General features: G+C 39.5%; 2 protein-coding genes across 2 annotated transcripts in view; both read right to left on the reverse strand.

The window, feature by feature from the left end:
• PPP4R3B (protein phosphatase 4 regulatory subunit 3B) overlaps nucleotides 1-12,819 on the reverse strand; it is a 29,430-nt gene extending 16,611 nt beyond the window's left edge. The window contains 4 exon segments of the mRNA XM_072409505.1: nucleotides 2,505-3,128; nucleotides 4,328-4,426; nucleotides 5,154-5,209; nucleotides 12,458-12,819. Of these exon segments, the coding sequence (XP_072265606.1) occupies nucleotides 2,505-3,128; nucleotides 4,328-4,426; nucleotides 5,154-5,209; nucleotides 12,458-12,599 (921 nt within the window). The 5' untranslated portion in view covers nucleotides 12,600-12,819.
• Nucleotides 12,820-17,638: 4,819 nt separating this feature from the next.
• The window catches only part of PNPT1 (polyribonucleotide nucleotidyltransferase 1), a gene marked incomplete in the record, with an annotated part of 26,729 nt that continues 18,406 nt past the window's right edge, over nucleotides 17,639-25,961 (reverse strand). The window contains 11 exon segments of the mRNA XM_072410269.1: nucleotides 17,639-17,895; nucleotides 19,157-19,204; nucleotides 20,116-20,194; nucleotides 21,107-21,162; nucleotides 21,250-21,356; nucleotides 21,598-21,681; nucleotides 22,503-22,586; nucleotides 23,517-23,576; nucleotides 23,630-23,719; nucleotides 24,172-24,238; nucleotides 25,152-25,188. Of these exon segments, the coding sequence (XP_072266370.1) occupies nucleotides 17,755-17,895; nucleotides 19,157-19,204; nucleotides 20,116-20,194; nucleotides 21,107-21,162; nucleotides 21,250-21,356; nucleotides 21,598-21,681; nucleotides 22,503-22,586; nucleotides 23,517-23,576; nucleotides 23,630-23,719; nucleotides 24,172-24,238; nucleotides 25,152-25,188 (853 nt within the window).

Here is a 25,961-nt window from a genome sequence, read left to right on the forward strand (position 1 = left end):
GTGTGTACAATATCTACGAACGATCGTGTCGTTACCTCTATGTGCAGTATCGGTGCTATACGATCGTTCATATATATCGTGCAGGAACGTTCGTCGTTCGTTTTCCGACGATAATAATTGGAAGTGTGTACGTAGCTTAACACTTCCCCTGGGCTACGTGGACAGTTTCTACTACCGTAGCTAAAATAAAAAAGCATAGGAAAGGATTTTGGCCTAGCAATACTCTGTAAAATCTACATTTTTGCCTTAGATCTATCTGCTATTATCAAAGTGCTTACTGGCATGCAATTGTCCTAGACAATTCTGTGCCCACATACTGTGTATGGTCTCATGAGATTTGGTGCCACTATTGAGCTGCTAATTGTTCCTACTACCCAGGAAACTTTGCTCAAGAACCCTGCAGGAGGAAGGGTCTCTGTTATTTCTACTTCAGTGGGGCAGCTGTGACATGACGAAACAATGCCAAAAGACAAACAAAAGACACTAATAACATGGAGCAATCAGTAATAGGAATAAGATGCACTGACGTAGGCTTACAGGCAATCTCGGAGACTAGATATTTGGCCCGCATTGACTTTTTGACCACAAAATATGTCCTCTAAAATGTAGCTGACGCCACAGCCAAGAACTTGGTACTGAATACTGCACCAGTACCACAATAGGCAGCAGAAAAGACAGTCCGCAATGGCAGCTTTAATATTTGTAATGTGACAAGCTCCCATTGATGTATTTTTTGTAGTACAGATGGTCTCTAGCTAACACAACAGATCTATAAAATGTCATAGGCAACCAATGTAGCTTGTAAACCACTTGGAAATTTTGTTGCCTCTTTCACTTAGCACATGTTCCAGAATGGACAGCTCTTCCCTTAAGAACCATGATAGTTATTCACTGCTTTACTTTGGTGATGCTTTATGGCAAGGGTACAAAAAGCCATGCATCAGCCCTCTCCCTTTAGAAAATTTGTCACAAAGCAAAAGTGTGCGGGTAAATGCAGGAAAATACCCATCCTAATTTTTACATACCATTTCTGCTGCAATAAAACGGAACCTATATAGCTAGCTACTAGGACCATAAAATATAATCAGACAGGCAATTAATTCCCTTAGCGTGTTTTGTATTTGGCAAATTTTTATGTAAGAAAATTAGATATCTATACAATTTTACCCCTATTCCAGGTTACCAATGTTCATTTGAGATGATGGAAATCTGGCAAAGTCTAGTGTCTGTACAGTTGTCCCCAAACTTTGTTGGTGAGCCAGTTGTTGGAGGATTAAATGGGGACAACCACTCGTTTCCTCTTCTCGCCACAGAACAAAACAGCGCAGTCTATGTAGCACTCATGTGTTCCACTGTAGCTGCAAATAGTTACCAAGGATCATTTCCAGCTACAATTTTCAGGGTCTGTATGAAGATTAAAGATCAGTGTCAAATTGCAGTGATCACCAGACAGCAGTCCTCGAGTTTCCAGCTAATCCATGGGGATGAAACTACACATCACCCATTGGCAGGAGTCAGCAGATGCTCTAAAAGGTTAACTGACAATCCACATCAGGAAAATTTGTCTACATAACCACAGGACCAATGATAACTGCTAACTAGTTTCCTTCCCCATCTATAGTACATATTCTTCATAAATACCTGTGAAGAATCCACAAGAGAACACCAATACTTTAGTCTCAGACTTATTTTTAACAAATAAAGGACTTTTCTCCCTTTAAAATACTTGATCTGGTTTAGAGGCTCAAGGGGAGGTAAAATACTGTATTGGGGAAATAGCATATTAACAAACGTAATTTCTGAAGGATGCAACCCCTATTCTCATTTGTGATCAATAATGTGATATACTAACTTTTCAGTGTCAGGATCTGCTTCCCTCTCTTTCAAAACATGGAGCTACCATTCTTTAAATAAAGGTACAAGCTATAGAGCTTGTACCACCTGGCACTCCTTAGCGAGTCAGTGCACAGGAACAAGCAGCTGTCAGGAACACCATAACTTACGCCAGTACCTTTACTAATTGTAAGCTATCAGTCAAGATGCCAGGATTGTCTATGCAGGGACAAAACTACAGTATGCATGGGTGATAGAACAACAAGAGGGAGTAAGGCTATTGACGGACTGGAAGAACCCCGTTTTCAGGTAAGGACATAATTTACAATTAGGCTGTGGCTTAATTGTCCCTGCCCGATCCACCCACTAACATGGGGACTTTAGTTCCGCTTAAACAAAAGGTTATGTTTTTCAGAAAATTACAATGAGATTATGTTATGTGGTCAGTTAGAGCAAAACTGAAATTATGTTTTGAACCAGGGCATTAGTCATGAAAAACGCCTTCTTGTTTTCTTTCATCTACAGGTCCAAGTATAAAAGGAAATTAAAAAAAAAAAAAAAAATATCATGCAAATTATACCATGTTATATAACAGAGACTTACAAGAATGTTTTTACAGATCCAGCAACCAAGGAGATATACAAATGATCTTTGAGATTAGTGATATTTACCTGCAACATGCTGACAATCTCCACTTTGTTGAAGAAAATGAAAGATGTGAGTGTAGACAGAAAATTGTCTTCAAATACAGATGGCGTGGGCAGGATGACATCTTGAATGTACTGTACCCTGTACGTTTGGTGGATCTTTTGCCTAAGTTCAGAGTCTGTTATGGGGATTACTTCTTTAAACTTTGCTGTTTTCGTTAAGAACTCTCGATGTCTTTTGGGCTGAGCCAAGGCTGGGTCGTACTCCAGGCACCCCACAACATCCATTATGCACTCGTCCGAAAACATCACCTCAAACAGAGTTGCTTTATTGAGAAATAAAATCCCTCGAATAATCTCATATAAATGGTGCAATCCTTCCGTGTTATCCAAGTTTTCGCAGGTTTGGAAAAGCTGCAATAACTTTTTGATGTAGCCCTCGTTCTCCAAGGCTAGTGCTAACTTTTCCCTACGGATAGGTGATGACAGGACTGAGGTAACAAGGTCAGCAATCTCTTCAAGTTTATTGAGTTCACAAGTAGGAAGATCAATCAAGTTGCTAGTTTCAGGCATTTCCTCAAAGCGCTCTTCTTCCGACTCATCAATGGGGTCTTGGGTGACTTCCACTGAAGGGTCTTTCCCTTGAACCTGAAAATCAAATAAAAGATTGGCCAATTCAGGTTAACCATACGTATGTATACAAATTCCAAATCGTTTTTTTTTTTTACACCTTAGGTCTCCCTAAGGCGATTCCTTTTGCTTCATAGTAAAGATTTCTTTTGGGTAATGACCATCTTCATGAGAAACGGCGATCATCCAATGTGCATATAATTAAAAATGCACAAGTTCACTTATGCAACAAATAAAGTATCACTGAAGAATTAAATTATATGTTTTAAAAGATGCTAAGCTTCAAAAATACAAAAAACTTTTTCTATTTAAAAATGTCATGCTTGTACCAATTCTGGTAACAAGGAAATATATATATATTTCCCCCACCTAACTAGATTGTAAGCTCTTCGGGGCAGGGTCCTCTCCTCCTGTATCACTGTCTGTATTAGTCTGTCATTTGCAATCCCTATTTAATGTACAGCGCTGCATAATATGTTGGCGCTATATAAATCCTGTATAATAAATTATATATATATATATATATATATATATATATATAGACAGCCTGCCAATACAATAAAATTATCAAAATCATCACAGTAACCTTTAAATTCACCAGTTTTTGTTTGCTCATTTCAAACCATAAAATGATTCTGGATGAGAGCAACAACATTTCCAAGTGGCAGCATTAAGCTAACCATACACCTTGACTGAGCAATCATCTTCCAACAATTATGTAACAGCCTTCATTATTAGACAAACGATTGTAAATGTAGAGCTTTCCCCTGTATGGTTTTTGTGAATTTGAAGACTGAATTTAGATTACATTCAAAGAAAATGAAATTGAATTTCTGTTAACATTGTCTGCTTTTACAGGGTCCTTAAATTTCTGTCAAGCAATCTATTCCGTCTCTACAATTTCTGAACGGTTTGGATAAACACAAATGATACATATCTTTGTAGATGTTTTGCACAAGTCCAAGTAAGTGCAGCAAAGTTCTCTCTGAATCACAACTAGAAGCACACCTTAGGTTTAGTAAACCATGTGCTCTCAGGTATTTGCGGTCACTGACTGATCATTGCTAAGTAACAATGCTGTGTGTGTAAACTGACAGAAGACAATGCCAGGCAACCCGAGTATCTGTGGGTTGCCTTTTATCACTCTGTATTACCGCATACTGTGAAAATTATCAGCAGACACGAGGGGGGGGGAACAAAAAAAATGAAAATATTACCTGACATATTTTTTCCCAGATTTCATCACAACCAGCCTTTTCTTGAAAGCTGAGAGCCAAATCATAATTTTCAGCTTCAGACCAAACAATCAACGTGTCCTATGAATAAACAGTTATATCAATGTAAAACACAAGCTATACGAGGTGCATTTTTTCTTAATTTTAACCAATAACAGGTTTTTGGGCAAAAAAACAGACATCCAAAATTTTACTGTGTAAAGCTGGCATAAAGCTGTACGCAAATCAAATGAGGTTCACTTTGTTATAATTTTACAGTTTACATTTTGTTCAAAAGCTTCAGAGAATGCGTTATAACTCCACCCGCCCCCCCCATCAAATTCAACAAAATTAAGTAAAAACACTCAAAGATTTGCTTTATACCAACAACTCAGGTCAAGCATTTCATTTGTTAACGAATATCTGTCTTTCCAATGTATGGTCTCAACGCAAATTATAAAGACCATCGATGATACATTCTCCAGCATAAGTTGTAAAATATCAATTAAAAAACAAACAGTGCATGAAAAACACTAGTGCAGGTAGACTGAACAAGGTGTAAGAAAACTGAATGGGCTGGTATATGAAACATATATAGTTGCATACAGAAAACCCACTCTAAATGTGTATTTTATTTTTTTCTCTTATAGAACACAAAAAAGTCCTGTGCGCGACATTTAAACCAACGTATAAAAAGGTCAAAATGTAAACCTTTCTTTGCTACTGGTAAATATGACCAGGCTGGATGTAAATTCTAAAGGTGGACTAAGCAATATTTATGTTGTAGATTCTGACATACAACATCACTTCTGAATGTATTTGCTCTTACCTGCTGCTTCTGATATGCTGTATTTGGGTTTATCTTTGATTCTAAAAGTAAGGAACCTGAAAAGATACAAACAAAAATAAACATTGAAGCATAAACAAAACCAAGAAGAAAATGTGAGGACAATAGAACTTTACAATACAGGACTACACCCTGGTACGGATGGTAATGTAGTGGTGTCAACTTTACCCAGATGTATTTTGCTAAACTACTCAATATCCCGTTATCCCATTTTTTTTTTAACAGATTGTTCTGTGGAACAAAATATGAATAAGGAAGGGCAATTATACTTCATGAGAACACAGAAGCGTGCACAGAACAGCTCGGAATTTTCACAAGATATAATAAACCACTTTAATTGTATACACTGATCAGACCAAAAGTTAATAAAGAAGTTCAGTGTTAAGGTTTACATAAAACTAACAAGCTCTTTTTGATCATAAAACTGTATAGGAAAATGAAAGCCCAGGTACAGGAAAATAATTCTGAAATTGTAACGAGATTGCTAGAACCTTCTCTGCTGATCAATTAGTTGGACTTTTCTTTACTTTGGGAATAAATTGCCCAACTATTGCCTGGTACGTAGCATTTGTTTTTGTACCGTAAGAAATGAAATCGGAAAGTCAGAACATGGAACTATGGAGCTGTAAAGAACCCGGCACACTATGAAGTAGAGAGCTAATATTAGACGCTGCGAGTTGGTGTTTTATAATACATGCCTATGCTGCTGTGTTCACTTTCCCAGAGACATAGTAAACATCACTGAACAATTCACCATTCATAAATGAAAAAGGTGGAAAAAATGTCAAAGGAATGCTTGTAAACACAACTTATATAGTAGACCTGAGCTATCCAGAAAGGGGAAGACTTGCCATGGGGGTCATTTAGAAATGTTCAGTACTGATATGTGGCAGTGTCTATAAAGCAGAATGGCTCAATGACTGCAGTTTCAGTCTGAAAATAAACCAGTTATAGGTAATGGCCTGTTTGTGACCCTTGGGCACTGAAGTTGGACTGTCCCGATATAAAAATGATTGAGATTGCCAGTCGCATGAGATTTGTCAATGTTGTTACTCTGAGGTTTGCGTTAGAGGAATCTGAACTGCATGCATCTTTCTGCTATTGCTGGATGAATTCTTTGGATCTTTGCTTCCTCCATTTCTCTTGCTGCTTCTTAAAATTTCCCCAGTAGTTATCCCATCACTAGTGATCCAGGCAGAGTTCTTAGATTAGTGGGCGAAGCACGATTCCTCTATAAAAATTACAAAAAGTTGGGACTTTCCAAAATTTGATTTGATTATGTATTTCAAAAATAAATCACTATACACAAAGTTTTTATGTTGGAAAAAAAAACACCTCTATAGAGAAATGCAATACGAAGGCTACCCTTGGCAATATATTTTTGCAAATGCTAGATGCCTGGGTGTTACAGAGAGTTTATGATTTTATAACTTTAATGGTTTGAGTACCTGACATGGACCTGGCCAAGTATTGGTGGAGGCTGCTAGCATCATACATGTTCTGGATTATCTAACAATTATAAGTATTGAAGCCTGAGGCTCAGAATGTTTCTCTCAGGAAATGCTTGTTTTGAACAGGTTCTCCATAGACAGCCCAAACTCACTGTCAATAACTCTTGCACAAATGCATAACAAAAGAAAAAGAGGAGGAAAGAGTTGTTGCTGGTCTTCAGTGCCAAGCCCTCTTCCAGAAACAAACATGATCACGAAGTTCTACCTACAAATCAACATTCTTGTTCCAGGTTATTGCCTCTGGAAGTGCTCGAGCCATTGGATCTGCATAACAGCCAGGCAACTAGAATTTTCAGGAAGCTTTGATGTTCACTGCACCTTTCCTTTCCAAAGTCATGATTGGCTACCCTGCCTATATCCCACTTTTTTTCTTTACTTCCCCCCCCCCCCCCAGTTTTAAGTTTTAGCATTCTAAACTGCATGTAAAAATAATTAGCAGATTCCAAGATATAGGCATAAAAAATTATTTACAATGTCTGACTTTCCTGTATATGCTGCATTTGTCCCCCACCACCTCCCAGCCTACTGGCCACGAAAAAAAGTCTTATTGCCTAAAAGCCCCTTCCCAAAAAACTATACCAAGTATACCGGTACCAAGCTAGAAAAAGAGACACATGGGTAACGTTACATGTTCTCTTGTAGAACAGCCACCAAGGCACCTAAACCCACTTTTCCTGCTCTCTCACAACTCATGTTGGATGTGCGGGACCAAACACTGTATAAGATGAATGGTAAATGGTAGTACATCATACACACGGTTACTTATGTCATCTTCCTCCCTAGGTGACAGCATTTGGAAGCTAGGGTTAAAGCAGTTTATCCTGGGAGGAGAACACATCCTCCACCATTCCCAAAATGCACTGTACATTTACCAAGGGTACTGATCAATCAATAGATCAGCAATGAAAGCTTAGCAAACAGCTAGGGGATGCTACCCATACCCCTTTCAGGGAAATAAAGCTCTACCAGGCTTGCTGCAGTTTCTGTAGTATACTAAAAGAAAGTCAGTGTTTAGTAAAATCACTGATCAGCTGCAGTATAAGGGAGTTTGGCTTTAAACTTCTAAAACCACAACTATATATCACAAGAACAATAAATTCACAACTTAAAAATATTAACAAAAAAAGATAAAAACAAGATACATAAAATGATCTATTTGCATACTGACATAGTAGACAAAGGGATTTGTTGGGACTTGTCCTATACAAAAGGTACTTGTAGATATTGTACAGAGCTTTCACATGCTGCTGATCTATGGCAAATCCTCCAACCACTAGCACAATATCCCAGCAAGCTATGACCCATCATGGTATTTCATGGGCAGACGTAGACCCAGTTTATACAGCCATATCAATCACCATAATGTTATCACATATGGACTCTCCAATGATGCTTTTGGATCCTACCCTCCCCCCTAACCTGGAGCCATGCACCTCCTAAAGCAGCTGAATACATTGCAATATTAACTAAATGAAGTGTCCTAAAAGTATATCTAATCCCAAGAACCAAAATATAATGTTTCATAGCTTACCGTATACGTAAATATAAAGAAGTAAAAAAAGCCATCCTTACCCAGGAAAGCAAGTAATGTAATTGTAGAGGGATACCGGTGAGTAGAATGGGGTGACTTGCTGAAGGGAGGGAGAACTGGTGTAGCTACCAGCCACTGTCCGTGTCCCCACCGCCACTCACTGCACCATTCAGCCTACTTGCACCATTCAGCCTACTTGCAGTTTACGCTTCCTGCTGTTGGGGATTAGTTTCCTGTCCACAAGACTGAATAACTCAATTAGAATAATGGCAATGGGCAGTGGCAACTACAACCAGGCAGAATGATGCAGGGGCAGAACGGAAGAGACCCAACCGCTGGAACTAAGAGTTGACTATACTAATCCTCCCCCTACTCTTCCAACACGCTGCATCGATCTGCAGCTATTGCCATGATTGTGTTACTTTAATCCAACCAGGTTATCTGGATCACCCATGAGAATGCCTCGCCTGCAAATAAAAGGCGCTACTATAAAAACACGTAAAGAAAAGTAAAACTCTATGGCTGATACAATAGATATGGCATGGGGCCATGGGGCTACAAACAACTTACCATTAGGCCGTGTAGCACTTGCTATGAAGTTGTACGGATAGATAAAGTTAGGCACCACAACAAGATCACAGAACATATTGTCTAATAGGGGGGCACAGTCACGCACAAATACATTTCTAAGGCTAAGTTTACATGGATGGTTGGGAAGCCGAGCTGTTTCTGCCTCACATGTACATGTAGCCTTGGATGACTGCCAGACAAGGGTAAGAAGGATTCATGGTGAGCAGTAAATGAATACCAACAGAAGCCCATCAATTTTGAGCAAGATAGCATTGGCATCAGATTGACAGCTGGCAGGCGATCAACCCACTGACCTCCCAGAAACCATCTGAGTAAAGTTATCTTCAAAATCTGTCACTTGTGTTCATATAGTTACTGGCAAACAGACCACTTATGAGTGATATATTTGCAGGAAGTACAATGACAAGCCATATCCTTATTGGTAAGAAGTTTCCTTGCAGGTATACTTCTAAAAATAGCCAAAGTCCCAGATCTGAGCACAAGCTGAGCCATCCAAACAAGCAATAGGTTTTAACTTAGAGGAATTACCATTGATGCACAATAAGGAAATCAATGTGTTGCATCTGAATTACAAGTTGTTTTTTTTATTTTTTAGGGCCCTTTTCAGAGATGTGGTGCAAAACCACATTGTTGGCAGCTCCAGGGCCCATAGCAAGCTGCTGCCGTGCAGCAAGGAGAGGCAAACTGCATGACAAGGCAAACATTAGCATGCGCAAATCCTAAACAGCAACCACCCAGCTAAAAGTAACTTGTTGCTTTCGGGAACCACACAGCGATTCACTGCAGCCACATGTAAAACACATTGCAGATTCGCTTCCATCTACTCGGATGGGAGCAGCTAGGTTGAACCTGTGGCATAACGCTGTGGCTCACCATGGGTCGGCAAGGGCCTTTAGATGTGTAACAAATAGTTTATAAAATCAGGCATGTGGGAGTTACATCATCCCGACACAACCAATCAAGATGGCTGAAGGACCTTCCTAGGAAGAAGCAGATGGGGGGGGCGATAGGTAAATTGAGCGGCTTTAGTTCCATTTTAAGGTGAGAATATACTATTCCCTGTACTATGGTAGATATTTGATGTAGTAAAAACATTGGAATAAAATCTTTAAAAAGGTAGGGCACTCACTAATATTTGATTGAACATGAGTCATATGACTATGGAGTTTGTAAATGGCTGTGCAATATTTCGGTGCTATATAAAAACTTGGTAATTATAATTGCTAACAAATAACTTTGATTGGGACAGCCCAGTCATTAGTTGACTGAGCGTAAGGCAGGGGGGTGACAGGCAATCCACAGCCATATAACTATGTACTGGATTAAACCATACAGAGATAGTGGTGACTGCGTTCCAATCAATATTCCATCAGATATCTATTTATTGATATTGAGAGGTGTAGGATGGAAATCGTCCACTATCATATAGCCAGCTTTATACTTACATTTCCCTTCATTTCTGGAATCCTCACAGGGTGACCCGTTTGGCACTGCACATCTCAGCGTCTTCACCTAAAAGGCCAGGAGCCCAATCTGCACAGCGAGATTTGGGTGCACCAAAGACTTATTGGGGTGTGATCCCCATCCTCCTAAGGCTACGTACACGTCAGATGATTCTCGACTAATAACAGATGAGAATCTGAGTGTACAGTGCTTGTCCGACGTCGTTCATGGATCTGTCCTGGCGGATCCCTAAACGGTCATAATACAAAATGAATGGAGAGAGCACAGCGAGGTGCCACTGTCATTCTCTCTCCCCTCTCTATAGGGCAGAATGGCGCTGTATGTACAGCAATCATTCATGCATCGTTCAGTCTTTTGTCGTTGGAAAGGATCGTGAAAGATCTGAGCGTGTGTATGCAGCCTTAGTGTTACTGCACTAAAGATGCACAATGTACACCGGTGTGTTATTGGGTGGTGCACATAGCGCTGTGTCCTTGTATAACGCAAGCACCTCTTTACTAAGGTTTCACAGTAAACAATGGGCCGAGTCCCAAGGATGAGCCATGTTTATGTATTGACAAACGTAGATATTTCAACTATTTGTTTTCTCTGCAGCGTGATGAGGACGTCACAGAAAACTTTTCAGGCTAGATGAAAGGAAATGGATTTAGAAACAAGCTTAGTGTTGGGTGGACAGAAGACAACCCGGCCACCCCGTATCTTTTCATCACATGACCGTGCAGATCTCCGATACTAGGGGACTCTTAAGACCTCCATGTAATGTAAAAATTCTGTTTGTTTTATTAAAAGGATGCAGTCTCGCCCCCTAATTCTCAATCGCCTAGGCGATGGAGAATGAATAGGAGCGCAAAGCCTCCCGGAATACCTACATCACGCATCCCGGGAGGCTCCTGGGTGATCCTTTTCGTGAAAAGGTAAAAAATTGCCGATCTCACTCATGCGCAGTGAGATCAGCAAGTATCTTTTCCCATCCATGTAACCTGATCTCGCAGCTGGGTCAGGTGACATAGGAAGAAGAACCAAAAAGAGAAGAGTGCCGGCACGAAGACCGATGCCGGGACGACGCGGGACCCGACGGAAGAGACCTCCGGATCGATTGACTGTCCTGCGGAATTAAAGGTTAAATGATTTTTTTTTGTTTTGGGGGACTTTTGAGTTTTAGTCTGCACCCCAACCAGTGTTGGCTTTACAATAGCTTGAGGACCCCCAGGCCCCACAGAATTGATGGTCAGTAGTTTATGATAACTAGAGCATGCTGTCACTTGTAGTCCCTTTGCATCTACAGGTCTGGACATGATAGGAATTCTCATTTAGCCCTCACAAACTTATCAGAACCTCTAATTAAGCAGCAGAGGGGCACCAATAGTCACCAGGACCTCCGCTAGTTGAGTAGTCAGGGGCCCCTGAAGTTGTGCAGATTCCCATTGCCTCAATGTTGAAGGGTCAATAAGCATGGTGGGTCTTCTGGTTCCCCCGCAGCCACAGGGCTTGCTGGGAACTTTTACTACTAAGTGTGGCAGCCAAAGAAACCCCAGATGGCTCTGGGACTTAGTTCCTCAGGTCTGCACTTAGGGGCCCCAAATACACTGGGACTTGTTGTTTCTCAAAACTTGAGAAGCCTAAAGCACGCAGAACTTTCTGCTCCTCAGTGTAGCACCCAAAGGAACCTGCGAACTTGCTGGGACTTCTGGTTCCTCAGCCCAGTAGTCTGGGGCCCCAGGACTTGTTGAAGGGTTGTGAAGCATGACGGGGCTTCTGGTTGTTCCACCAGACCCCAAGTCACCCAAGGAAACCCCAGAACTTGCTGGGCCTTAGTGCTAAGGAACACTGGGCCTTGTGGTGCCTCAGAACTGGAGGCCCCCACTGCTCCCAGGAACTTTTGGTTCCACACCTCAGAAGCCTGAGGCCCCATAGAACATTGGCCCTCAGAGTTGGAAGGGCCCCGGGCTCACTGGGATTTTTGGTTTCTCAGTCAGGAAGCTCGGAGCATGCTGCGATTTGTGGTACCTCAGTTTATAAAGGGGGGGGGGGGGGGGTCCTGCACGCTGGGACTTGTAGTCTCCCTGTTCCCGCCTCCCCCCTGACATGCAGAACTTTTGGTTCCGCGTTACTAATAGCCCCCCTCGGCACGCTGGGACTTGTGGTTCCCCGGCCTGGTATTGCTGTCGATACCCCCCCGTCCTCCTCACCGTCAGACTCAGCCCGGACCAGCAGAGACATCCCCTTCAGCCTGTCCACGTAGGTGGAGGACACATGGCCGGTACCCCGGTCGTCCCATTGGCGGTCCTCGTTCAGAGTGTAGACCTTCACCCTCCGCCTGGTGTCAGACATGATGGCGCACTCTTCTCCCCCCGGCAGCGTTCTATTCTCGGCTCCCCCCACCGCGGACCATGGCTGATGGGATCAGTGCGGACGAATCCTCGGCTGGCTTCTCTTCTCACAAATCTCCTTCTCCAGCCCCCTCCGACCTGCTCGCAGATCACACAGCCGCCATCTTGTAACCCGATTCTCTCCTTTCTCTTCCTCCAACGAGAAATAGCACAGGTTGGCCGGATTGGCTTGGCAGGGGCTACGGTGGCGCTACGAGGCCAAGAATATCTCCCGTGACGTCTGCGAAACAGCGACTACCAGCAGGGGGCGATGTCGACACCCCGGCGAGACATGGAGGGAAAACCCTCAGCGGACATCTTTAGTGTGGGCAGAAATCGTAAAGAGAACCTGTCACCTTTACACTGCGCCAATATTTTCGGGACCAATATGATTCACACGCGTGCCAATCTCCCTGAAGATTGTTTTCAGACACTGATTCATCAATGCAGAAATTGTACATTGTCTACGTAAGGAATTCTTCTTAGAACTCAAAGAGACCCTGGTACCAGTTTAAACATTTGCAGAAAAAGTATTTAAAATGTTTACTTGCAGCACTTTTCTTTTCCAGAATTATTTTATTTGCTTGCAATCTGTCTTGATGGAAAATTTAAATCAATGTCCTTTTCAGTTCAGTTTTTTCAAATAAAAATAAAGATCTTATGGTCTTTTTCTTATAATATTGGCAACAAATCAATTTTTTTATCAGCCAGCAGTAAAAGTATGTGCAGTACTTGTTCTGTCCGCATGTCACAGTTATCTTCATCTCTGGAAGTGTCAGATTGCTGCCCGTGCTGGCCCAGCTGCTCTGCCCCTTCCCCCTATTATGTTCTTAAATGTAGCAGCTATATAAGTAACATTTTGAACAAATACCCCAGCTTTTTTTATCTTTAACACGGGGAGAAACCTTGAAATAACTTTCAGGGAATCCATATTATACTTTCTATATCCACAGCCCACAGTACATTAGTGTGATGGTCAGTAGGAAGAATGTTTCCCTTAAAGATAGCCAAAGAAATCATTAGTGTCTCCTAAACTGACATTATAATCCCAAATTGCTCATTTCACAAGGAACCCCTAACAACCTCTGGAGGAACCCTGGTGGAGAAACACTGAAGTTCTTTCTTGCAGAGCTGATTCAGAGGGAATGCTCCGCCCCCTGGGGGTGTGTCCATGACAGCCTGAGCTCATTATATGGATTAAATGGCATTATGTGTCATGTGCCATGGAAGATGATGAAAGGTTTGGATCGGCACCTGTCTGGTATTTAACCAATCAGCCATGAGATGTAATGCAGAATTATTTACATTTATTTTATATGTGAAGTATTTTTAGGATTTACCACAGGCAGAAAAAAAGACACAAACTAATGCAGCTCTGTTTTCATTATTACAATATTACGTTTATTGATCCTGTATATGTAACCAATGTAAATTCCCAAATTCTTCGTTATTAGACACCTGTTACTGCTACACAGCTGTCATCTGATTGGGAAGGGGGGCAGGACTGGGAGCCAATCAGGCGTGCTGAATGCAAATGTCCCGACAAGAAAGATGATGACATAGGGAGAGAGCAGAGTGAGCAGATGGATGTCCAGTCTGCATATTGGGGTGGGGTGGGGAGAGAGACAAAACCACCTAACAAAGTAATGGCATCCACCTGGCTCTGCATTGTGACAAGGCCATGTAAATCTCAGGACTGGATAAGCAGAAAAAAAATCATTTGGCAGGCAGAAGAAGCAGAGAGCTAGACCTTTGTGCTTTTATTAAACAACCAAACATTAAACAACTTATTATTATTACTATTAAACAAGATTTATATAGCGCCAACATATTACACCGTGATATACTTTAAGGTCCATTTCCTTGTTCCAAAAATAAATACATCAATGAAAAACAAACAATTGTGACATGTCAGCCATATCCATGCAGCTTTATTCTAGCATTCAGTCTATTCCAAAGGTTCCAGCCTAAGTCAATGTCCTGCAAAGCCACCTACGCTACCCATGGAGGTAGTAGGATTCCATGGGCTCCATTTATAAAACAAGGGAATCTGACATTCCCTGAAATATTCCATGGGGGGAATCAATTATTGCCATTGAAACACATGGACTTGGATGATTCCTATGAGGGAATGTTTGAGGGAAGATCTCATTCCCCCATTTTATAAATAAAACCCCATATCATGGGATGTTTATGGGATTTTTTTAAACAGTTTTGCAAGGAGGAAACATCAGCTGTACAGTCACCTAATAAAATGCAAAATTTATTAAAGTGGAACTAACCCCCCCCCCATCCCTTTGTAGTTAGAAACAGCAAGTGAATCAAGATGAATGGTTGCACTCATCTTGTGCCACAGTCTGACCTACAGCATGTACAGATACCCCATCATTGTTCATCAATCCATCAAAACTAAATGATTGAGAATGACTGATGGGTTCCCCTATAGAGGACAGCACAAAATGTTGTTCACTCCCCCCCACCCTCTCCATTGAAGATAATGGTGATGCGTATGCAGTATTTGTTCATTCATCAGTCACTGGAATCAATCAAGAAGGATCATTTTCAGCAACAAACATTTGACGTCTGTAGCTTTTATTATGATCTACAGATGCCATTGTTCTGCACTTGATGGCACCAGTGATGGTGACTATTCTCACCAGTGACATGCCTTATACATAGCATACACAAGTTTGGTAATAGTATGCAGAATACAAATATAAACCTTTGTAGAAAAAATTACTTTTATTTTAAACATGTATTGTTTTTTTCCAACCTGAGCTTCTATTAGAAAGCCACTAAATAAGTTGGTTTAGTTCTGCTTTAGGATGGATGGATGACATGAAGCTCCTTTCACAAATGGTGGAAGATATTGGAATTTTTAAACTTTAATGGGCTCAACTGAAAATAACCGTCACCATTGTAGATCTGCATCCATCCCCTGGTGTGATAGGTGTGAGCGGAGTTTATAACCAGTTTGAAAAGCTTTAATAGTAGGAAATTGTACAAATGATCTGACCTTTAGTGACTATGGCTACATACACATGTCAGATGATTCTCATCTGATTACAGCCTCAGGGCTGGTATTGGATGAGAATCTGACATGTGTACAGCGACGGGTCGAAGTTGTTTACAGATCTGTCCTGGCAGATGCACATATGGCCTCAATGCAAGTGAAGGGGTGAGAATGCAGCGGGGTGCTGATCACTAGTTCCCCCCTTTCCCTCTCCATATGGCAGAAAAGTGCTGTATGTACATCTCTTGTTCATGTATCTTTCAGTCTTTTGTCATTGGAAAGGATTGTGAAAGATCCTTTCCAATGACAAAAGTCTAACATGTGTACGCAGCCTAACTAAAAATCCATTCAATTCAGTTACTCATTTATACAAAATCTTTTTCTTTCACCTTTGTATTGTCTTGGCTAACATGATACAGGAACATTTTGCTGTGGCACCTACTAAAGTTATAACACAAATACAAGAACATTTTTAAATTTGTGTACAATTTGCTGATCATGAAAATAAAGATCTAGGTGTGTTAGCCTACAAACATGTGTAAGGTAAGTGTCCCGTGATGAATGTTAATATTTTTCTTGGGCACAAAGCTAGCATGTGTACAGCGATCCGCTGACGTTGTTTAGTGATCTGATGTAATAAATAACATTAGGGGCTATTGCTGTAATATCCTTTGGTGAGGAAGATCTCATCCTCCTCTCCTCATAAAACATAACAGCACCGTGTGCACAGCGCTTGTTTGATCTGGTGTTGCTGGAGACAATCATGAAAGAACATTTCCAGTGTCAGAAGTCTTACATGTGTATGCTGTCTGAGCTTTGAGAAATGAGCCTTATGTCGGTTTTTACCATGGGCAGATTTTTATACAATCATTTTACAACAGCTTTTTTTCCCCATTATTAAAGGTTCTGTTTTTGTGTTCTTTAAAGCAGAACCAAACCCAAAACAGGCAATGTCCCTTCTGCAATAAAATACCCTTACCTGCCTGATCACAATTTTTTTAATAACACCAGTCCTTGATGATGTGGGAGCAGCCATCTGTACCTAATCTTCTGCCTGAGTCTTCAGCTATCAGGATGGAACTCCTGCAGGGGCATGCAGGAATGAATTCAGTCCCAGCAGCTGCAGGAGACAGCGATCAGCCAGGTATGTTTTATTGCAGAGGAGACATTTTCTGTCCCTGTATGCAATAAAGAGCTGCCTGGTCACTCATTTTCAACTTTAGTTCCACTTTACGTAGAACAGGAAAATGATCAATACACTAACAAATACCATCATTATATAAAACAATTTTCTTTAATAATTTTGTATGCAATGTATTTTTTTGCAAGCCTAATTTGCTGATACTAATAACCTGTACACTGTGTCGTGTACACCCTGAATGCACAGAGGTAATCCCTTCAGTGAAAACTACATGTCAATTACAGGGATAGGGAGACATCATTTCCTAACCAGCTTTGTCCCTCTTACCTAGTATTGGTTCATTCATGTGATGGAAGATCCCTCTTAACAACAAGGAGATTTTAGGGGCAAAGCAGGGTGAAGCCAACGTTGAAAAGAAAGTGGAGATCTGTATGACCACAGCTGTCTATACCTCTAAAAACACCACTTATTTTTTGGCATTTTTTTGCCTGAAGTGAATTACCCAGTTTTTTTTTTACTTATGAGTTAGCCAAGTTCTCATGTAGGCCTGTAGCACCGAATGTGCTGCTGCTATGATGGGTTGTTAATTATAGGGCCTGATTTATTAAAGCTTTCCAAGGCTGAAGAGGATACACTTTCATCAGTGAAGCTGGGGGATCCAGAAAATCTGGAATGGATCTGGTCCAGAATGGAAAACAAATAGCAAATGATTTTGAAGAAATCCATTCCAAGTTTGCTGGATCACCCAGCTTCACTGATAAAAGTGTATCCTCTATAGCCTTGGAGAGCTTTAAAAAATCAGGCTATAGTCTCATGAAGAAAAAGAATAAAAACACACATGTAAAAATTAAGTACAAACCATTTAATTTTTTGTCAGTGAATTAAAATAGATTATCTACAGAATATACATACAGAATACAAATGTTAATTTGTGCAGAGTGATGGCAGCACAAGTCCCCATGTCTAAGATGAAGCGTCACCGTTTCCCATAGTAATACTATTCCTGTCACTGAGAATTTGGGCCACAGTACTTGATGGAGAGTGAAGAATTTTTCTAGACAGTCTCATTCTCCCATCAGTTGGATCTCGGCCAAAATATTTCACCTGTTCAGGAATACAAATTCGGTTTAAAAATACATAAATCAGACATAATGTACCACTGTACTACCAAGAACAGCAGCTGATTTTATTTGACAGCAATACAGTATATTCAACTATGACAACACACAATGCAAATAAAGGCTTCCTCACACCCCAATGTGTGTGCTGAAGCATTTACACAAGGCAGTGGATTTAGTCTAAAATGGTTGTCAATACATGGACAAGGCATTATTTTAAAACATAGCACATCACAATGCACAAAGCATGCTATATGGTGCTTTGGGAAGCAACATATACATTGTGTTATTGTATGTTGTGGTAACTTTAATGTGAGCAAGGTCTAAGGGCACAGATGTGACTGATCCAATATTTTAAGTTACATAGAAAATACAACTGGTACCTCTACATACCTTAGGCTGCACAAGAATATATAAGTACATAATTCTCTCTATGAGACTTTTATTTCACATTATCTAAAGAAAGAACTGCTTTCAGCAATAAAACACATTTTTGTCTTCAAATTTAATCAAGACTTGTTACCATGAGCAAAAGGAACAGTCTTTGTAGACTTAAACAAGCCAGTAGAAAGGTTAAAGCGGAACTCAAGTTCCACTTTAGGAATTTGTGATCAGGTAGTTCCATTTTAAGAATTTGTGACTAGGTAAGGCTTTATTGCAGAAAGTGACATTGATGTGTATGTGCAGCTTAGTGTTGGTTGCCAGTATACCAACAATCCTGGCTTCCCTTGAGCATGCTGGGAATGAACAAACCCCCATGTGCCTGTGCAGGAGTTAGGTCACCCCAGCCAAGATAAAAATGGTGGAAGATTGCAGCTAGGAAGAGAAGAGTGAAAGAGATGGTGGCACCTGTGACAGAGGATGTATTATCTAGATCTGAGAACCCAGAAAAAGACTGGGTAAAGTTGTCTGTGTCCCTGGCAGAGCAAGGAGAGGCACGTGCACTTAAAACTAATGCAAAGTTTTCTTTTTTTATTTATTGATTGATTTTGCCTGTCCATTCTGCAATAAAGTACCTGCCTGCTTGCATTTTTAATTCTTTAATACTTGATCTTTATACTGCAGTTTTGGGCAGAGGACAAATTCGCCAATATCCACTCATATCTGAAAAATACATTTTAGCCAGCCTAATTATCAGTCAGTGAAAGACAATATCTTCAACGTTTGTGATCTATTAACACATTAATGGGCCACACACAATTGTAAGTGATTTTCATGCTTTCATAACACATTTATGGATACAATACCTGAATTTCTTGACCAACTTCAAAACCTAGTGCACTTGCATGTTTTATCTGGAGAGAAACCAGATTAAAGAGTCAGATAAATAAAAAATATTTAAAAGAATAAATTCTGTCTGTTACATTATGAATAATTGGTGCTGTACTAAACAACATTTTAAATCAACAATGAAAACCTTCTGAACCAGGAATAAATAAATGAAGGAAGGAGTAGGAGTAGGAGCCAGCTAGAAGCCTCTGGCTATCTGCTTATGTGCTGATATGCTCCTATGCTGCCACTTGGACCACACAGACCTCCAAACTTCTTCAAACATCCTTAGGACCCTGGTCTCTTGGGAGCCCCTCCTATGAGGAACCTTTCTACTAATGTTCGGAGCTGCTCACCAATTCATATCTAAGTAACCATATGTTTCCATACCTGGGCATCACCTTTGGTATTTCATCACAGATTTATCATCTAGTATCACTCTAATTATAACTGCATCTTACATACATCCCTGAGGAAGCCAAATAGGTGAAACGCGTTGAGTCACAAGAAGTCAACAATACTAAGACATTACTAGATGTTTTTGTCTTGGCGTTTAGTCCACACCCTATAAGGTTATAATGACAGTGTACACATTATCTGTATAATTGTATATTATATACTTTGTTTTAAGCAATATACTTAGCCTTTAGTCCCCTTCTCTTTCCTTCATTTATTCCTGTATTGACACTCAAGGGGTGGCTACCTGTAATTTTAGTAAAGACAGACTAGGAGATCAATCACACCTAATAACCTTCCCAACCAACTGACTTTGCATTTTTTAAAGCCTGGGCTTCCTAGTTTTTACCACTGTATTAAATATGGAGATGTGCGCCTACTGAAAATACACTATAATCACACTTTAGGTAATGTACATAATTTGGGGCAGTAGAATGAGATCTGTGTATGTATCAATAAGAGTGGTTTAAATAAAAATTACCTTTCGATGGTCAAGCTGTGAATTGTGAAGCAAAACCGGTGTCATATTTTGGTACAGCTTTACCATCACACCACTGTCCCTGAAATCCATAAAGAAAAAAAAAAGTATTACCGTACTTTTTAATTCCACCTAAAAACAGGTAAAAGAATAGAGAAAACAGAAGCTGCAAGCTTGTATTTGGACACAGTATAGGTCCCAAAGGTATGAGAGAACACTGGCTAAAGCTGAATGTGTTTTCCAATGAATCAGATTTGTAGGACAGACCAGCATTGAATAAATTCACTGCATCTCTTAAAAGCTTATCTAAAAGAGAACATTTTTTTCCCCTTGGTTAACATAGCAGTACCTTCAGAATCAGCAGTTTTAAATACATGTCTTTTCCATAAATTATATATTAGCTAACAAAGATGAAAAAATGTTATAAGAGCTGAAACACCAGAAACTACACTGCATATGTAAATAGGGGACTAGCACAGTTCTATTCAAACAAATATGTAAACCTACATGTGTATATTTGATATAGGGGTAGCATGGTGGCTCAGTGATTAGCACTCTGGCCTTTGCGGTACCCAGGTTAGAATCTCGGTCAGGGCAGTATCTGCATGGAGTTTGCAGGTTCTCCCTGTGTTTGCGTGGGTTTCCTCACACTATCCAAAAACATGCAGGTAGGTTAATTGTCATCCCTCAAAAATGGACTTAGACTGTATTAAAAACATATGACTATAGTAGGGACATTAGATTGTGAGCCCCTGAGAGCGACAGCCAGTGACATGACTATGGACTTTGTAAAGCGATGTGTAATATGTCTTCACTAAATAAATACTGTGTAATAATAATAAAATATTGTTAGCACATGGGCAGGATTGTGCTCTTACCTACAAAAGAAAAAGGTAAACCATTTATAACTTGTCACAGATATCAATAAGCCTAAGAAAAATACGTGATTTACAATTTTGTGTGTTGTTTAGGATTTGAAAAGGTTCTTCTTTACCTGATCTCAGTAATGGTGGCTGTGTATATAGCTCCAAACTCCAGGATGAAATCTTGCTGCAATACAGAAAGTCATTTAGCATGAGTATAGTAAAGCGAGCACATAATGGGTAACACATGTAGCATAAACATGGGTGGACTTACATCATCTTTGCAGATTTCACTGATGAACTCTCTGGCTTCATGCATAGCACTGGGTGTTGGAGCAAAGACAGAGAACACTTCTTCCTCTAATTGGCTCACAGTTACGCCTTTTTTTAAATAAAAAAAAAAAAGTATATATCAGCTGAAGTTTACAAAGTTTTCTGTTTATATGTTTTTTTTTTTTTACAAATCCTGTGTGGGGGCTATTTGTCAGCACACTCATTCTACTTTTCTATCAGACATCAGTACGCTATGGGATGCAATACTTTGATTTTAGCTTTACACATATAGCTAAAACATACCATTTATTTTTTTATAAATTGAAAATGTGTGTACTTCAATACTTGCCTGTTTCAGCTTGAAGTTTCTTTAAATTATATCCTCCAGGACCAATAAATCTCGTTCTCTTGGATATGGGCACTTTGACATTTTCTAATTTAAAAAAAAAATGACTTAGTTAGCACTATTTTCTCACAGACCCTAGGTTTATCATATATGCACATAAAACTAAACAGTACAGATGATGAATGGGTGAATACATATTGAATAGGAAAGTCTATAACATAACACTTATTTTCCTAAAAGTGTATTTAAAGTCAAAATGTCTTTTTTGTGGTTTAGGAAAGTACAGTAGGATTGGAACATCTGTTTGGCTTTAAAGGATTTCCAGGTAACTATTGTTACTATTACACAGTGAAGCTAAATTCATAATGTTATGGTTGCCAACAGAAAGAAAGAAAGGAGAAACTTTTAATTGGGAGCCTATGTTAATAACTGCCCAAGCGAGAGCTGAAAATCTCCCCAATAGAGAAGGGAGGGAGTGAGGGTATTTTAATCATCATAAAGATTTAACCGAAGTTCTGCAAGACATTTATTGGAAACACAGGGTTTTAAAAGTGATTTATATTATAAGCAGATACACAGTCCATGATGGCTATTGGTCTGGGTTATTTGGTGTATCCTTATTGACTTTGTATTTTAGAACAATATACCCAAAATTGAAACTTTTCTGGTTTAAGACAAGCAAGTGGCAACCAAGCTGAATGTTGCAGGGAATATATCCACAAAAGGATGTAAACAAAAATTTGGTAGAATAATTCAATAAACTTCTACACCTTTTTCAGCTATTTAAAAATGAAAGCATTTTTTGACAATCATGAATCAAACTGAAGCGCTACATTAATGTCTATGGTTCCTATATCACAGCACAGGAATAACAACAACAACACCACAACATTTTTCATAAATATTACCTACGACAGGGCTGTTTTCTTTCTTCTGTGCTCTGGGCTTTGCAATTGTTTTATTCATTATTTGCAGAATTTCTTTTTTAGCCACTAGATAAGATAAAATGTATGGATTCAAAATTGTATACAGCTCTATTACCGAAAACAAAATTAAATGGAGAGAGATCTTATGTAAAAATAAACACAAATGTACCCTTACAGTAGGTCCCCACTGCACTGCAAAGTAACTGTTTTATTAAGGGGATGATAAATAAGTGGAATTACTTACTTCCGTCCTCCCCCTGGTAGCGTGTACTCTACTCTATTCTGGCGCTTCCTAAATGTGGGCTGCCACTATATCCTTGCATACAATGCAGCAGAAGTGGTTGTGCATTGTACATGATGTGATTGGAGAGTCCCAATCAGCTCAGGAACAAAGAAAAGGTGGTGGGGGTGTTGGAGACTGGTCACCCTGCTGGGAAGAAGCATGGGGAAAGTATGGAATAATGCAAGAATACTACCTTATTCTGTTCCTACTGGACCAGACCCTTTATTGGGGGAACAGGTCTAAGGGTAACTCCGTCTAAATAAATTATATCTACAACCTACAGAGCATTATTAGCATGGTGTCAGTAAGAAGAAGGCCTCTTACATTGCTGGCAACTGGAAAGAATGCCACCCTTACATAAAAATCATAAAAATCATTGATGTTAGGTAAACTGACCCAAGCGACACAAATTGCTCATTGCTCAAAGAACACCAAGAAACCCTGATTGAGAAACACTGCCCTAGACAATGTTAGATTAACCCTTGCAGTACTTAGGTAGCCCCAGTGTAATGTGTGACTATCCCTTTGCCCTCTGGTAGCCTTTTGTGGGCACAGCTTCCAGAGTTCTGTACCTCTTTAAATTAAACTAAACCTGAGAGAATTGAGGAGGATAACACTTCCAACCTCTTCTTCCAAATGTTTCTGAAAATAGGGTTAAGGTGAAGTTGAAAACTTTAAAAAATGTACGAATTAAAGGACGCTCAATCACTTACCACTTGCCTGTTGGATGGCTTCCATCACAACCTTTAAAGGTAACCCTGGGATTTTAATGTCTGCCTATAGAAAGATTAAACTTTAGTTTACTCTTTCTTTTCATGTCACTTACCATTAGACTCTAGTACTTCAGAAGTCACTCTTATTGTAAAGGGAAAATTCTTCGGAATGACTGGCCTTAAAGCTTTTTCTGCAAGAGCGCCTATAAACAGAATTATATCAAACAGTGTTCAGAGCTGGCTACATATCAATGTGGAACTATAATAAACCACCATATTACCATGCTGCATATTTTGTGGTGTGTTAGGGGTTAACAGAGGTGGTGCATGGGTAAAAACTAACCCATATATATATATATATATATATATATATATATATATATATATATATATATATATATATATACTGATAAAAAATGTGTCAACAAGCTCATCAAACAAATACAATTAAGTACATATAGCTTGTTTTACTTTACCAGTATTTTGCATGCATAGGTAAATTACTGGGCTCCAGGCCACTCGTATTGTCTTTCATAATTGCATATCAGTATTGACAGCTATCCGTATATGACGCCTTTTTTTCCATGTTTAAATCAATATTAGTGAGATTCAAAATGTACCTTTTAGTATAAAGAAATTTGTATATAATTCTTACCATGGCCCAGCTCTCTCCTGTTCATCCCCATGACCTTGCCAATCTCGTTTGTTGCGTAAGGTGGAAACTGAAAGACAAACAAACATTTATGTTGTCTAATGGAAATACGGATTTTACAAAAACAGTTTGTCAAAGGACAGAGGTACTATTTCTTTGTATCAAAAGAAAAATTCAAGAAAAGACCACCTAGAAGAGCTAGGAGCTATTATTAAGGCCATTTAATATTGTTTAAGGTGCACATATCTAATAACTGGTCAGATTTCAGACTTCATGTAGTGAAAGAGGAAATCTCATTACTGCATTGTAAGAACTTTATCAGGCTTATTTAGCTGATATGTAATGTCCGATAATCCAGGTTGAAGCAATCACATTAGAAAAATGGAGTCTTAATTGGTCCTTCTTTTGGTCATCAGCCTTACTTCTTCCTATATCTTAATTAGTCAGTATAGAATAGAGCCCCCCTCCGCTTCTAACACACACACACAAGTCTCAACCAAGGGTAACTATCCATTTCCTGAAATCCAAGGGAATGGTGAGTAACCCCAATTTTATGATAAGACTGCACTACTGCACCGTGCTCAAAGAAAAGTACTAACCATTTCCTGGGCTTTGATTATAAGAAGCTAGGAGAAAGGCAAACTAACTTTTTTTGTTATTCTGCAGTGTATAGAATAAGCAACCCTTCCAAAGAGTCCATGTTAAGACGCACACTTAGGCAGGTTGATTTGTAAATAAAGAGCTATTGTTCAGCAGTCAGATCAAGTCATACCTGACTGCCATCAGATTTATTGTTTTAACTTGCAATGATTAAAAAGAAGAAGCAACAAGGTTTTGTCACACATCATCACCATTCTAATTGTGACCACTAAACAGAATCTTTTCTCAGGGTGTGCACAGAGATTTAAAAGGTGATATTGTTGAGGTTTTACAGTGCGGTATAGATACAGCTCGCTACAAGTCAGGTCATTCTGAAAGTTTACCTCATAATGAAGCATGAAGTTCTTGTCTTTCAGGCCACTAAGAAGATAACAAATGGAAAATATTACACCAATACACGTAGAAAAAAAATTTGCATCATTTCATTTACTACTAAATTTTTCCAAGAGACACATGATTCAAGCCAATTCTTAGACAGAAATGTGTTTAAAAAGAGAACATAAAATATGTGTATTTTGTGCAGCTTGTGAACACCCACTCACCCCATTTCCAGCAATTACAGAACAATCTCACATTTATCATGCTAAAAACAACAGAAGCCCGATGGTTTAAATGTCAAGTGTATGAGTCGTTCATACTGAGATTTGTCATAAGCTTTGTGCTGGCAACCATACTTTAGTCCTAAACATTCGCCAAAGATAAAACTCAGAGATACAGATGAATGTTTTAATCTTGAAAACAAAAAAAATCTAGGGTAAAATATTGAAAAGACATGTCGCTAACTTGAAGGTACAGAAGATTAATTATTTGAAATGCTAACAGTTTTTGTTTTCATAAACTATTTTTTATTTACTTGTAATGTGCCTCTGAACCTGCAAGCAAATCTGACTACTTTAGGAAGGTCAGCTCTCCAAAGTTCCACTTCACTAGGGTTCCCCTTTCACAAATGCCCGATCAGGCAGGTCATTATTGCAAAGGGACAGGTGATGCCCCTTCTGCAATAATCTGTCTGTCTGTCTGATAACTCCAGGAGTCTGGCGACATAGCTGAGCTGTGCATGTGCATTCCTAGCTTCCTTTGCCCATGCCTTGAATAAATGAACTAGCCTAGCCAATCAAGATGGCAAAAGATGG

Source organism: Pyxicephalus adspersus, chromosome 4 (assembly GCF_032062135.1).
Source record: "Pyxicephalus adspersus chromosome 4, UCB_Pads_2.0, whole genome shotgun sequence".
Taxonomy (NCBI): Eukaryota; Metazoa; Chordata; class Amphibia; order Anura; family Pyxicephalidae; genus Pyxicephalus; species Pyxicephalus adspersus.